Here is a 15,226-nt window from a genome sequence, read left to right as displayed (position 1 = left end):
GCCTGCTGCTCGAGCAGCTGTGCCGGCCTCTCCCACACGGGGGTTCGGCCTCGGTCCTGCACCTGGAGGCCTCTGGCCATGGGGTCGTGACCTCTGTCCTCCGGCCATGGGAGCGATGAGGCAGGATGCCGGTTTGGGGAGGAGGACCCTAGACGGGGTGCCCCACAGGGCCAGGCTGTGACAGGTCTCAGAGCTGACGCTCAGCCCTCCAACCACCAGAGTCCCCCAAAGCCCAGGATGGAACCGCCCTGTGTGTGGCTAAGCAGACGTTTGGGGAACAGTCTGCCGGCTGTGGGGAGGACGGGCTCGGTGGTGGGCCACGGGCCTTATCTGCAGTCTTTGCTTGGCTGCCCGTTCGAATCACTGGGGAGCTCTTAAAAGACACGGCTGCCAGCCTCCCTCTCCTCACGGCAGCAACTAAAGCCCAAACTCCGCCGGCTGGAACCTGGGGACCGGCATTTTTTAAATCCTCACCCGAGGATATGTTTTTATTGACTTTAGAAAGAGAGGAAAGGAAAGGGAGGGAGGAAGGGAGGGAGGGATGAAAGGAGAGAGGGAGAGAGGGGGAAAGAAAGGGAGAGAGAGAGAGACATTGATCAGTTGCTGTCCTGAACAGGGAATGAACCCACAACCTGGGTATGTGCCCTGACCGGGAATCGAACCGACAACCTTTCGGTGTACAGGACAATGCTCCTACCAATGGAGCCACACCAGCCAGGGCTCAGTATTTTTAAAAAGCGCCTTTGCTAATTCCAATAGAGGAATGACTGAAAACCACTACTTTATGCACACATACTTCCTATGACTCATTTGTAGCCCTTTCTTCATTTAGCAACGTCTAGAACCCCTCCCCATGGACGATGGGAGCCAGAAGGGACAGGACAGGCTTGGGGTATCCCGGGACAGTGGGGGGAGAGCCCCATCATCAGCCCAGGGGGGACCCAGTCCTGAGGCTGTTTAGGGAATCCACCTGCGGCTCAGCTCATCCCGGGGGGAAATCACACCCTGAGCGGCCCAGAGACCCCAGAGAAAGTGCGAGTTCAGCGGACACCTGCCCGGGCGGGCCTGGCGTTCGCTCAGGGAAAGCTGATCGTGCGGCGTCAGCTCCCTCGGTCCCTCGGTCGGGTCCCGGGGGGTAGAGGTTTCTGACTAAGCTCAGAGGTCTGCACAATGGTGGGTTGGGTTTCACGGGGGTTATTAATATGCCTGTAGTCACCTCCCAAGTCCACCTGATGGGGGTGTGGAGGGAAGGGCAGCTGGCGGAAGCGAGGGGAGAGGGACGTGCAGGGAGAAGGCCCGGGGGACACAGCCGCATGTGGGAGGAACCAGGGGAGGGAGAGCGGCCTGATGTCCATGCTTTCCCGGCTCCGCTACGCCTGCTTCCCCTGAGCATGCAGGCACGGAGCCCACCTTTCCCCCTTCGCCTGTCCCGCCGCCTTCCTGCCCCTGCTTCTCCCGCTCTCCCCGCTCCTCGCCTGTTCCCAGAACAGACACCGTTCACATTGCAACACCTGCCTCTCCCCCTCCTCCAGGAAGCCTTCCCTGACCAGGGCTTTTGCAAACAAAACCCACAGTGTCTACAAGTCAGACCACTGCCACGAGCAAGCTGGCTCCCTCTAGCCTGCTGGGGACCTGGCTCTGTGTCTGATGGCACTGTCTTCTATGCATGCTTTCCTTGGACTAAAAAGGGAAGGAATTATCGCTAGCCCCATCTCACAGATGAGGAAACTTCTCCAAGGCACAGGGAAGTTAGATAACTTGCTCTTGGAAAGCTGCACCCGGAAGGAGCGGGCAAGCCGGCCTCTCTTGTTGCCAAGGCGAGCCCCCTCCTTAGGGGCCTGGGCCACGCATGACTTCCCTTCACACCCCCCCACCCTCACAGAATCTGGCACGGAGCCCCGAAGAGCTCAGCAAATAACCACGAAGGCAGACATCGCCGCCGGAGGGAGCCCCAAGTTGCACAGTCTCCGTGGGACCCCCAGAGCCAGCATCCCCGGGAGGGGCCAGGGGCCGAGAAGATTCTGAACAGTGTGCTCAGCAAGGGCGCATTCACTCCTCACTCCCCACGGTGACGACGACGCTGACTTCAAAGGCAGCATCGCAGGGGCCGGAGGAACCCTGAAGTGCAGGTCCCAGGCCTGGGTCACTAAGACGAAGCTTCCTTTTGGGGAGGAAAGAGGAAGCCAAGGGCTGACCCCTCCCTTTCAGGGAGGCAGAGCTGAGATCTGACCAACCCCTAGGCCAGATCAAAAGCGCATTTCCCTCTGATCTTCAAACAGGCTAGTTCAAGTCCACGCTCCGCTCAACCCTGGCCTGTCCGAATCTAAGCTAAGGGACCGGCGCCCAGGGCAGCTTCTGCCCAGTGACCAGACTCCCCGAAGAAGCTGCCCAGGGTTGCCTCCATCACGAGCAGTCCTGGACACAGGACCCAGGAGAAGGCTAGGCACAGAGGTCTCTGGGAAAGAGCCCAGGACGCCCCATCGTCTCTCCTCCAGCGAACTGTACCTGTACCCACCCCCTTCAGCCTTTGACAAGGAGCTCCAGGTTACCACGGAGATGTGAAAGCAAAGTGACCGGGAAGGGTGCAGACACAAAACGCCTGGTGGGAGGGAAGAGAGGGCCATTCCAACACCGGCGCCCAGCAGTCACACTGGACCCCGGGCCCCTGCCAAAGGCAGCCTGGGTCAGACCAAAGGCGACTCTTGCCTCCGAGAACAGGACCCGGCTTCCGCCACCTGCTTGCCTAGCCCCACATCAGCCTCCTTAGAGCCAGAGCCTGGCTGACAGCATGTGCCTGTCCCAGGGCGCCCTGGCTGGAAAAAACACACACAAAAAAACGGCAAAGAGGATAGTACTCCGATCCCTTCCATTGTAAGGTGGGTGAGCGACCTTCACAAAGCACTCGGCTGCCACGCCCCCTGCCCGCCAGCATTCCCTGCCACTAAGTGCCAAGACCTCGGCCCCAGGTCTCCCGTGGCCAGAAACCCCCTCCCTCCCCTCCCTCCCCGCTCTCCCCACCGCCCTGTTCTGAGGGGAGAGACCATCTCCTCTAGGAGCATGTGCGCTCTGAGCACACAATACCCTGGCCGCTCAGCCTCCTCTCCTCTCCCTGGAAACAAAGAAACTCCCAACTTCTCACTCTCCCAGGGGCTGGCACCCTCCCCGCGCAGGGCACTGCTGCCCAGGCCACCTGTCATTCTCCGACTGGCCCCGAGGACCCCTCTCCAGCCCAGGTTGCCACACCCGCGGGTACAGTCTTGTCACTTTCTGTCCTTAACAGCCTCTCCAGGAAGTTGCACACAGCCTCTCAAGCTAAGCCACCAATTCCTCGCCGATCTTGGGGGTGTGTGTGGGGGTGGGGGGTGGGGGGGGTGGTACCTGGACCTTCTAGCCTGGCCCCTCCATTTCTAAACCATCCCTGCCCGGAGTGGCCCCCAGACTTCAATCTCAGGCTGGAAGCTGGCCAGAACAGAGATCCAGCCACTTGCGTCCCCTCCCTTCCCTGCTGCTCCCCAAACCTTGACGGCCACATTTAAGCCCACTCCAGCCAGCCCCCCAAAGGTGGGAAGACACAGCACCTCCCATGAGAGGGAGCCTGGGTTACCATAGGTGCAGTTACAGCAGAAGCGGATGATGAGGAGAATTTCCATGGCAGCCTCTGTCCCCACGGCGGGAGCCTGTGGCCATCGCTTCCCAGCTCCCATCAGCAGCCCAGCCACTCAGCCACCTTGCACGCTGCTGCTGCACAGCCTCCGGAATCAAGCAGCCGCTTCAGAGTGCTCCTCTAGCAAGGGGGAGGGGAGGAGAGGGGAGGGGAGAACAGAGGAGGGGAGGGAAGGGGAGGGAGAGGAGCACGCGGGAGGAGGGGGAGGAGGGGAGCTAGCTGTCGCTGGCTTCCTAAGGAGGAGCACGTTTGTAGCTGGCTGGCTGCCGGGGACAGAGGCTGATTCCTTGTGTGCGCGCTCACACACCCTCACACACGAACGTGCACACGCTCACACAAGCAGGGCACCGTCGTCCACAAAGCCAGACAAAGGACGGCGACTGTTAACCAGCCTGCCCCCCCCACGCACCTTCCATAGTGACCGACGTGTGGCTGTCCTTGGAGTCCTTGGGACCTTTCACCTTGAGTTCCTGCCAAACAGAGGAGAGGAATCACTGCCTGGCCCGTCCTGGAGCCTGCCCACCCACTGTGAGCAGGGCGCAAAGAATGATCGGACATCCAGGGGTACGAAACGTAGGAGAGACACAGACCAACAGGCGAGAGCCTCCCTCTGCCTGGCTGTCACCTGGACGCCCTGTGCACACCCACGGTCCCCGGGAGCCTCGTGGAGGCCAGCAGCAGGGTGTGGGCAGGGGGGGCTCTAGGTAACAGACTGGATTTCCATAATGGTGCTCCTCGGACCTGTCCCCAAGGCCCTCCCCTGCAACTTCCAGAGAATGAGTGGTGGCAGGAGCAGGGCCCCGCCCCCACCCAGCCCACACTTAGGGGTGCACACAGCCCAGGGCACACAGGGTTTGTTTGGACAAGCAGCTGGCACACCAGCTGCTCCTGGGGGCATGAGCAGCTCTTGGGAGAAGGAGTGAGGGGTCCCACACATCTGCACAGAACAGGGGGGACATGGGGGTGGTGCACTGGGGCCAAGAGGCCGAGTCCCCAGGGCAGTCCGAGCTCCACCTTACCCTTATGGGGGGAGACTCACCCAGCCCCCACCCCACCCGACACTCCCCACCCTCTGGAGCCTGCGCTAGGCCTTAGAGAGGAAATTGCAAGGGAGGAAGAGCCAACACCCCCTGGGTCCCCTGCAAAGTGACGGGCGGTGAGGGCTGGAGACAGACTCCCCGGCAGCTTATCTGAGCCAAACCTCTTTATCTGCCCTTAGAGAGGCCCAGCTCCAGCCCATGCTAACGGGCCAGTGTGGCCTGTAACTGGAGCTGTAATGCAATCCCCACTTCCAGGGCTGAGTGCACAGAGTCGGGGCCTCCAACGGGGGTGGGGGGAAGGCGGGAGTGAGGTGAGGCCAAGGTCAGGCACCGGGTGATACTGCCCGCTCTGCCTGGGGGGAGGAGATGCCCAGACAGAAGGGAGAAGGGGGTACCCAGCTCCTCAAGGCCATCTCTGGCTGGAGTCTGGATTCCCAGCTTTAGGAATTTTCCTCGGGCCCCCCACTCCAGTGCAGCCCAGAGGTATGACGTCACTCGTGCCGTGGAGAGAGGAGGGCCTGATTGCAGTAATTAAGTGGCAGCGCCAGGAGGAAACGCCAGTGTCAGCCCATCAGCCAGGGTGAGAAGCCACTGGCCTCGGACCATGGGCCTGCCTCTGCCCTTGGAGCCAGCAGGCTTCGAGAGGGGCTTGGGGGTGAGCAAGGGCTTCTGCTGACCACAGAGGATGGGCAGTCAGCCCAGGCTAAGAGGAGACCCCCTGTGGGCCATATAGGGCTCAGGCACCCAGGCACCCATGGCAGGCCTCTCTGAACGGGGCGGGGGGGTGGGGGGGAATCCAGTTTGTTCCCAGGAGAACTGGGAGCCGTGAGGGGAAGCACCGTGTCTCCGGCCTCGTGACTCAGCACAGAGGGACTTCCCTACGCCTCGCTGCGTCTTCTGAGGCTCAGGGTGACTCCCTGACCCCTGGGTTTGGGAGAAGAACCTGAGCCCAGCCCCCTGCTGCCCCCGGTAGCTGGGTTCCACAAGCCCAAGGTGGCCACCGATCCAAGCGCCCATGTTTCCAATCCGGCTTTTACTGGTGACCCATTTCACATTTTCAGCTCCCACCGTCCGACTCTTGTGCTGCCTCTAGGTCAGTTTCAAACTTATAACCCATAACTCCAGACATTTCATGAAAACTATGCTGCATCTCACCAACGTTCCTGGCATCAGAGCCGAGACGAGAAAGCAAAGGGTCCCGAGGGGACGGTGAGGCAGGGCCTCCAGAACTGCAGACGGAGCTCCCCACCCCTGGGACCCGAGGTCCTCTAGCCCGGAGCCCGGAGCTCGGTGCTCGGCCTGCGAGGCCAGCGGCTTGGGGCTGTCACTGATATCTTTCTGGCTAAAAGGGTGAGCTGAGCTGTGCTCCCGGAGGCTCCGAGAGCCCACCCTGCCACTTCCTGGAGAGACAGAAATGGCGATGGCGGACAATGCCACATCTTTGCCCCGCGGAGGGGAGGAGCACGGAGGGGAGGCTGAGCTGCAGCAGCAGGGACAGGCGTATGCCCAGCTAGAGCAAGCTTGTTTCAAACATGCGGCCCGCCGCCGGGAGCTCGACATGCTTGAGCTAGAGGATCTGCAACTTCTCCACCGATGCGGCCCCGTCCTCTCTGTGTGTGGGGTTGCAAGGATCTGAAAAGACCACCTGGCCCAGACTTCCTCCAATCTTCCTGACACAAAAATCACCCGGGAAGCTTATTAAAAACAGACTCTTGGGCCCCACCCCAAACCTTCTGGTCTGAATTTCCCGGGAAGGTGCCTGTGTCCCTGTGGTTTTTACCAAGCAAGTCTGGCACGAGGTGGAGGAATCCAGACACCTCCTTCTATAGAGACAAAGGAAGGGAAGTGACTTGCTCAAGGTCACTGCCGTGTGGGAAATACTGCCTTTTTCCTTTGCTTTTATTTTTATTTTTTTGCCTCCTCTGTTCTAACACAGAAAAACCTACAACACAACGACAAAAAAAATCAAACAAACTGGTGTTCTTACACGAAGAGGGTAAATGTCAAGTGCACGAAAGCAAATGTCAGGCTAAGGGGGACCCATCCGGGGAACCGTTCCCCTAACCCAGTGGTTCTCAACCTTCTGGCCCTTTAAATACAGTTCCTCATGTTGTGACCCAACCATGACATTATTTCCGTTGCTACTTCATAACTGTAATGTTGCTACTGTTATGAATCGTCATGTAAATATGTGATATGCAGGATGGTCTTAGGCGACCCCTGTGAAAGGGTCGTTCGACCGCCAAAGGGGTCTCGGCCCACAGGTTGAGAACCGCTGCCCTAACCGGAAAGCAGGAAAGGAGAGGCCCAAAGGCTGGAAGGCCCTGAGTCAGGGGTCGGCTGTGCAGGGAGCTGCCCACCTCGGAGATCTTCTGGAACTGGTTGTTGGACTGGCTGCACTTCTCCGCGGTCTCCAGAGCGACTTTGTAGTTATCCACAAACGCTTTGTACACGCCAAGCTGGCTGGCCTGCGGGGGAGAGAGAGGAGGGAGAGAGGAGGGCGGGAGTGGGGTGGGGAGAGAGGATTAATGAATGGATGAGAGCTTAACCAGAGCACCTGGAGCTCCCTCAGTGCTCAAACTTCTAACTCGGCTCCAAGGGGCTAGCTGGGGACAGAGCGGGAAGGCGGGATGCATCTACCACAGTATCCCTCTGAACTTGACAGTTTCCATGGAAACTAGCTCAGCCAATAAGGTTAACAAGGGGGTGCTGGGGATTAGGGGGAGCAGGATAGGGTCTTTGTTGGCACGCTAGAAATCCAATTCATCGGCAGCATTTGGCTTTATTTAGCATCATCAAGGTCTCTCAGGGTTTGAAGCCCCTTGATGCCTCACGCCTCTCTCACATTCTGGAATTAGCGGGAGCAGGGAGAGGCAGAGGAGGAGTGGGGTGGGCACGTGTGGGTGTGGCCTGCTCAGGGTTCCGCTCCCCATGCTAAGAGTGAGGGACTGCATTTAAAGGCACAGTCCCCACTTCCCTCAGCCTCTAGGTCCCTGTCCCGTTGCCCTCGGCCTCTGAGGAGCCAGGGGCCCTGCCTCCCTACACACGTGCACGTGTGTCACACTGAACCTAACGCAGAGCTTTGCACGACTCGTGACCACACAGAGCCTCGCCTCCTCTGGGAGGCAGAACAGATGCCACCATCCCTTTCTGCAAAAGGGGAAACCGAGGATCAGCCACTCAGTCCCTCAAATATTTACGGAAAGCGTTCTCTGTGCTGTGCGTGCGCACTTCCTCTTAAGGGAGCAAAGGGTGGACACGAGAGCTAAAACTGCAATAAAATACCATTTCACACCCATCCATCTGGCCAAAATTTAATGGTATCAAGGGTTGGCAAGAATGTGGGGAAATAGGAGCTTTTACATGCTGCTTGTGGGGTATAAATCAGCACCAGGCAAGGGTCCTAATGCATCTTCCCGTCCCTTCTCCCACGAGAAGGATAAAGGCTGGGTGCCCAGGCTGGAACCCAGCCCTCCCATCCCACTGCCCTCGGGAGTAGCAGCACCGACAAGCTTCAAAACAAATGCTGACTGAATTGCAAAATATAAATATTATTTAAAAAGTACGTGCAATGCCATAAAAAGATACAGATATGTAGCAAAAACACAAACTGTAGCCTAGAAGGCTACCTGTCAAATGCCTGCCAGCAGCTGCTCTAGGTGGAAGAGAAGGACAAGAGGAAAGGGGAAGGGGACGGACTGCATCTTCATCTGTAATGCTTTTTTTCTTTTTTGCTCTATTTTTTTTTACTTAAAAAGTTCTGCCATAGCCCCGGCGGGTGGCTCAGTTGTTGGAACATTGTCCCATACACCTAAGGATTGCGGGTTCAATTTCCGGTCAGGGCACGTATGGGAGACAACTGAACAATGTTTCTCTCACATCAATGTTTCTCTCTCTCTCTCTCTCTCTCTCTCTCTCTCTCTCTCTCTCTCCCCCTCCCCGTTCCTCTCTCTCTAAAAATTAATTTAAAAAAATATATCCTCCAGTGAAGATTAAAAAAAAAAAGAAGTTCTGCCATATATCTCCAGAGCTTAACACCTGTTAATTCTGGTAGGGGAGCATACAGTTGTTAGCTACATTATTCTCCAGACTTTCTGGTTTAAATTTTTTTCAGTGATATAGCAAGCTGGCTCCGCTTCTGTGGGGCTTCCTCAGGGCTCCTACCCAAGTGCTGGGGAAAGTGCCTGCCTCTAAGCCCTACCCTGGACCACTCAGTTTTTTTTGCAGAATCCGTGCGCTCCTCAAGGACCCAAAGAGGTGAGGCCAGGGGCCTGGAGCAGCCTGGGCAGACACAGAGCACGAGGAAGCTGGTGGCGGGGCCCAGGAAAGCCAGAGGGGAAAGTGAGAACCAGGAGGCTTATAGAGAAGACAAGATCAGAGCCATGCAGGTCTCAGCCCCCAGACAGGCCAGACTTAAAAAAAAAAAAATCATCATGGGGAGAGGCAGGAAGGGATGGAGTTCGTTTCCTTTTCCAGGGGAAGTGCTGGCCCACTGGTGTCTCAAGCTACGGGAATGTGCTAGACAGTTGCTTCCTAAACCAGAGTAGAAATCATTGCTATTCTTCTTCCCGATATGCATTGTCCTCTCCCCTTTCCCAGGAGAAGAAGAAAGGCAGGTGCCCAGGTTGCAACACGACCCTCCCATCCCACCGCCTCCGGGAGTAGCAGGAGGGGAGCCAGAAGCAAGAGCCCGGGCAGAGGCCCGAACGCAGGGTCACCGGCCATCCCAGGCACCGTCACCTCCATGGGACACCCTCCCCTACAGGCCCCAGGCCCGGCCTGCCAGCGCTGTTGGCTGGGAAGTAGATGTTGCTTGGAAACAGCAGCTGGGCACCGGGGTGATCTCATAAAACAAACAGCAGAGACGCTAATTCCCTTCTCTCCACGATGGATAATCAAGTACCTGGAGACCAGCGGAAAAAGCAACTGCCTCCAGATGCCCCGGCCTGCCCCCGGCCCCGCCCGGCCCTCCCCCACTTGCAGCCCCAGGGGCTTCAGATGTGTTTGTGATGCTGGGGGAGGGAGGTTGGGGAGCACACCCATGACCAGGCCCATGGAGCTGGGACCAGAAGGGAGTCCCTGGTGACAGCAGGGTCCAAGTGACCAAACAGAGACAGCCCTTCCACTCTGCTCCGGGGTGTGCACCTCCCACCCGCTCATTTGGTCTCTTCTGCCTCCTGAGGTCTAAAGTGAGGCTGCCCCACGAGAGTAGCTCAGGCTCCTGGGACCCGGCCGGAGTGATGACTGGGCGTTCGCCATCCCTGAACTGGGGAGCACTCTGGGGCTGCCAGAAGCAGAAGCGTGGAATTCTCTTGCAACAACACCTTCTAGGGGGCCTCTTCCTAATATTAATAATAATAATAATAATAATAATAATAATAGTGATAATAACAACAACGACAGTCATGATAATGGCTAACTAGTGAGTATTTACTAACGGACTATGTTCCAGGCCCTGTCCCCAGCACTTTCCAGGTATTCCTCCCAAGAGTCCAATGAGATGAATACTTTTACTGTCCTCACTTTTACAGATGAGGAATCCAAGTCACAGAGAGGTTGCCGTGAGTTGCCTAACGTTACAGGTTCAATCTGTGGCAGAACCCGGATGCAAACCCAGCTGTGACCTTCCTCTAGAGCAGTGGTTCTCAACCTTCCTAATGCTGCGACCCTTTAATACAGTTCCTCATGTTGTGGTGACCCCCAACCATAAAATTATGTTCGCTGCTACTTCATAACTGTAATTTTGCTACTGTTGTGAATCGTAATGTAAATATCTGATATGCAGGATGTATTTTCGTTGTTTTTTTTGTGTTTTTTTTTAAGCTGGGTCTAGGTGGACCTCCTGTGCCTGGCTGAGGCCACAGAGAGAGACCTAGAGGGCAAGCTGAGCCTTTATTCTATAGCCAGAGGTAAACAAGGTAGTGGTCACCATAGTTACAATGTTCTTGTGAGTTTCACTTGTTTTGGCAGCACTTGCTGCACTCCTGTAGCCATTAGCTACCCAGATAGGATCTAGGGAGCATCATAAGGTCAAGCTTAATTATGCTAAGAGGGCTGTGACCTCTAAGCTGGGACTTGTTTGTGGCTTTGCCAACAGGTCAGTCCGAGGCTTAACCCTATAGACACTCCCTACATCTCAGCCTTCTTTTATTTTTAAGCTACTATATTGAAAGTAAAACTTAAACATCAAGAACAAAGCTCTGGCTATTAACAAAACAATGCCAATGCAACAAAGCAATAAGAGAGAAATCAAACTACAGCAACATTTTTCTGCTAAATGAAAGTTTCTTTTGCTGATTTACTCAGAGTCCTCGAACTTGGCTGTGCAAGACTGGCAGCTGACCAATGCTAACATAGCCAGAATCATGGTTGAGGGAGTAGCTTCCACTTCTTGCTTTTCTACCATCTGCTGGGCCTCAATTGTTAACTTTTTCAGCTGACCCCATGTTGGCACCTTGGTCCCTTGCGCAGCCTTCATCTGCTGGGGTCCAACCCCAGCAGGTCCAGGGGTCCCCAAAGGTGTGGACGGAGTCGGCGAAGAAGGAATGACATGGAGGCTGCGTTCAGTTGATCAGCATAGCAAGGTTCTCCCGCCAGATTCTGTAGCCATATTCTCTCGCTAGGTTCTCCAGTGAAGTTCTGTAGCCAGGTTCTGTCCAGGATCTTTTGCCATGTTCTCTCGCTAGGTTCTCTCTTTAGGTTCTGTCTCTAGGTTCTATCTCTAGGTTCTGTCGTATTTTCGTTGTTACAAATTGAACATAATTAAAGCATAGTGACTAATCACAAAAACAGTATGTAATTATATATGTGTTTTCCGATGGTCTTAGGCGACCCCTGTGAAAGGGTCGTTCGACCCCCAAAGGGGTCGCGACCCACAGGTAGAGAACCGCTGCTCTAGAAGCTGTGCTTGTCCCTATAGCACTGCTGGTCTCTCAGGACAGACCTCACACCCTGTGCCGTCTCCCTCAATCCCTTCCACGTTCTCCCTAGTCCCAGTGTACGTACTCACTCACTCACTCACTCACTCATTCATCCACTTATTCACTCATTCATTCAGCACTGGGCTGGTTCTGGGGGTCTAATGAGCTTATGGTTTTGGGGAGACAGGCAGTTATAGTGCTCACTGAGGGGATACCATAGGGGCTGCATGTGGGGAGGGCTTCTCCAAGGAGGTCACCTCTAAGCTGGGAACTGACGGGAAGAAGCCAGACCAGAGAGGGAAGGATATTTCAGGCAGCTAGAGCCACAAGTAGAGAGAGGTCAAGAGTGCCCGCAGTGTGAACTGAGAAAGTTCAGTGTCAGGGGCACAGGGGGCAGGGGGAGGAGGGAGCGGCTGCAGCCAAAAGCCCGGTGTGGACAGAGGATTGCATTTGAAGGGTCTCCTAACCATTTCTCAGCGCCCAGTCTTCATCCAGTGGGCAAGGGCAGCCACGGAAGGGATTTAAGCAGGGCAGGCCTGGCCAGGAGTTTCGATGACTCTCAATAACTCTCCTATTAGGTAGATGTGGGAGGTGGATGGGGAGGTGGGCCTGGAGGCAGGAGCCACTCATGAGGCTACAGCTGCGGTCCAGGTGAGGGCCCCAGAGCTGGTGGAGGGAAGCAGGTGGCCATGAGCATGAAAGAAGTGGACTGTGGCTGGCGAGGATGTGGAGAAAAGGGAACCCTAGTGCACTGCTGGTGGGAATGCAGACTGGTACAGCCATTATGGAAAACAGTATGGAGTTTCCTCAAAAAATTAAATATGAAACTGCCGTTTGACCCAGTGATCCCACTTCTAGGAATAGATCCTAAGAAACCTGAAACACCAATGAAAAATAAAGTATGCAGCCCTACGTTCATAGCAGCACAATTTACAATAGCTAAGGTCTGGAAACAGCCCAAGTGCCCATCCGTAGATGAGTGGATAAAAAAGCTGTGGAACCTTTAAACATAGAATACTATGCAGCAGTAACAAAGAAGAATCTCTTACCCTTTGAGCAGCATGGAGGGAGAGTATCATGCTAAGTGAAATAAGTCAGTCCGACAAAAGACAAGTGTCACATGATCTCGCTCATATGTGGAATCTAAGTAACAAAATAAACTGATGAACGGAGTGGACCCAGAGACATGGGAGCATGGAACAGAGTGCGGAATCTCAGAGGGAAGGCGGGGGAGGATGGGTGGGTGGGTGGTAATCAACCAAAGACCTCGTATACGTTTATGCGTAACCCATGGACACACAGTGGGGTAGGAGGGCGGGGGGTGGGGGTGGGCTGGAGGGGGTTGATGGGGGAGAAAGAGGACATATGTAATACTTTCAACAATAAAGATTTAAAAATAAAAAAGAAGAGGACTGGGTAAGAGTGAGGGAGGAGGGGCAGGGGGAGGGCAAGTGCCAAGTGGGGAGTCTAAGGGAGTCACGGGTGGATGGAGGATGGGACAGTGGCAGCACCCACCGAGACGAGGCAGGAAGAACAGCAAAGAACTTCAGAGACAAGGAGTTCAGTTTTGAACGTGCTGAGCTTAAAGCCTTGGGAGTAGTCAAGTAAGAGTTTTCTCCAGTGTAAGAAAGAGGCCTGTCCACTCAACCAGTCCCACCATCGCGGGGGTGGCGGGGGGTGGGGGTGGGGAGGAGGCGGAAGAGAGGTGCTGCTGCCCACCCCCCACCATTCACACCTGAGAACAACGGCCACTGACTCCCTTGCTTCCCGTTGGGCTGGCAGAAGTTATGGGGGATGAGCCCAGGAGAGAGCCAGGTGGGGGACCCGTGGTTCTGACCTGAGGGTCCTCCAGGGGACACAGCCAGACACAGACACAGACACAGAGCGAGGACAGAAGGTGCTGCAGACGCTCTGGGAACTAGAAGACCTCGGCCAGCCTTTCCCAACACTAATGCTACCCCCTCAGCTCTTCCCTCCCCTGCGACGCTGGGAGGGCTGAGCTCTCAGTGCTCTCCAGGGTCCTCAGAGCAGGCGGGAACTGACAGTCCCCCAACGGACACGTCATTTCAGACACCGCACTGAAGGGTGGCAAGTGCGGGAGGTCTCAGGTGAGCAGTTCCTGCCCATCCACCAGGCACGTGCCCCTTGGTCAGCGGAGGGATAGCAGACCTGAACCTCAGTCCCTGCCAGGAGCACGGATGCACACGGCCCATCTCCAGCATCCCTAGAACATTCTAGACTTCACCAAGGGAGGCTGGGAGTCAAGGCACCAGGCCCACCCAGGTTCCCCATAAAGCAGAGGCCCAGGCTTCCCTCCAGGACCCAGGAAGCTTCAAGGAGACCAGGAGGCGGGGCTGACTGGCCGCACTCACACCAGCAGCTCCACCGAGGCCCTGGGGAGGGACCCCCTGTCCGCGGGACACTCACCAGCTTCTGGAAGAGGTGGCCCATGGTGACCTGGCTGTCCCACTGCTGCACCTTGGGGCAGAGGTTGTCGTAGAACTCCTTGTGGATCTCGTAGATGTCCTGGATCTTGTAGAAGATGGTCTCGATCTGCTGGATGGTGAGCACGGGCTGCGAGGTGGTGGCTGTGGCCTTCAGGGGCTTCATGGGCTGGGAGAGAGGAGGGGAAAAGAGCGGCAGATAAACCAGAGCGTCAGCAGGCCCAGGGCACCCATTATCCTCCCCTTATGTCCGAGTTCTGCCTAGACCAGCGGTCGCCAACCTTTCAGACCTCACGGACCACTGGTGGTCTGCGGACCACTGGTTGGCGTCCGCTGGCCTAGAAAAGGTCACGGACGGCAGGGCACCTGAGTGTGGTTCGTGGGATGTAGCTGCTGTCACAGGCCCCAGCATGTGCAATTGCAAGGAGAGGGACCCTGACAGCCAGAGCCTGCCTGGCCCAGCAGCCCTGCCAGGCCCAAGGGGGACACCAGGACACATTGCCTCCACCCCTCATGCCCTGAAGAGCCCGGCCTCCAGCCTGTATTAGGCTCGCTTTTTCAGTTTCATAGGATCCACGTCTTCTTTCCACAATAGCCTTCTGCTCGGTCATAAGCTCTTGTCGCACTTCAGTGGAAGGGACCGAGAAAGAAAACATGATCCTAGGACTTTGGGAGTAGAGTCTTGAAGAGACCCAACACCAGTCTCGGCTGTACTGATACTTCAAGCTCCCATCACTGAGTCTAGAGACAGCGAACAGGTGGCACACAGGCCACCGTCCCGCTCCCTGTCCCTGTGGCAGACACTGAGTGGTCACAGTGATCTTTCTCACTGAGCCTGGCTGTAGTCTCAGACTCTTGCTCAATGCCCAGGTTGACATGTAAGATGAAACCTATCTGTCATCTCTGTTGCCCACACCAAGACGCTCCACGGCCTGAAGGTGGAGAGGGTGAGATGACAGGCAATAACTCATGGCCGTCCCCCGGCGCCGGGTGGGAGCTGAAGCCATCCCTCATCTTTCATGCCCAACAGGAGCACTGTGTGATAACGGGTCTGTTTTGTATTTTCTTTAGTATGGATTTTTCTATATTTTTCTAGTCACCCTCAAAGAGTTATATTTATGTTTTATATTAAAGGTGGAAAAAATTTTTTAAATTTTG

At 55.9% G+C, this 15,226-nt stretch overlaps 1 protein-coding gene across 1 annotated transcript in view; it reads right to left on the bottom strand.

The window, feature by feature from the left end:
- The window catches only part of ABR (active BCR-related), a 179,066-nt gene that overhangs the window by 51,310 nt on the left and 112,530 nt on the right, over window positions 1-15,226 (bottom strand). Inside the window, exons 4-6 of the mRNA XM_006095561.3 lie at window positions 14,052-14,237; window positions 7,065-7,172; window positions 4,074-4,134 (exon numbers count right to left, since the gene is read on the bottom strand). Of these exons, the coding sequence (XP_006095623.2) occupies window positions 4,074-4,134; window positions 7,065-7,172; window positions 14,052-14,237 (355 nt within the window). The remainder of the gene's footprint in view (window positions 1-4,073; window positions 4,135-7,064; window positions 7,173-14,051; window positions 14,238-15,226) is intronic.

This window comes from Myotis lucifugus, unplaced genomic scaffold (assembly GCF_000147115.1).
Source record: "Myotis lucifugus unplaced genomic scaffold, Myoluc2.0 scaffold_157, whole genome shotgun sequence".
NCBI classification, from domain to species: domain Eukaryota; kingdom Metazoa; phylum Chordata; class Mammalia; order Chiroptera; family Vespertilionidae; genus Myotis; species Myotis lucifugus.
The sequence above is the reverse complement of the archived record's forward strand: the minus strand, read 5'-3'. Positions and strand labels throughout refer to the sequence as shown.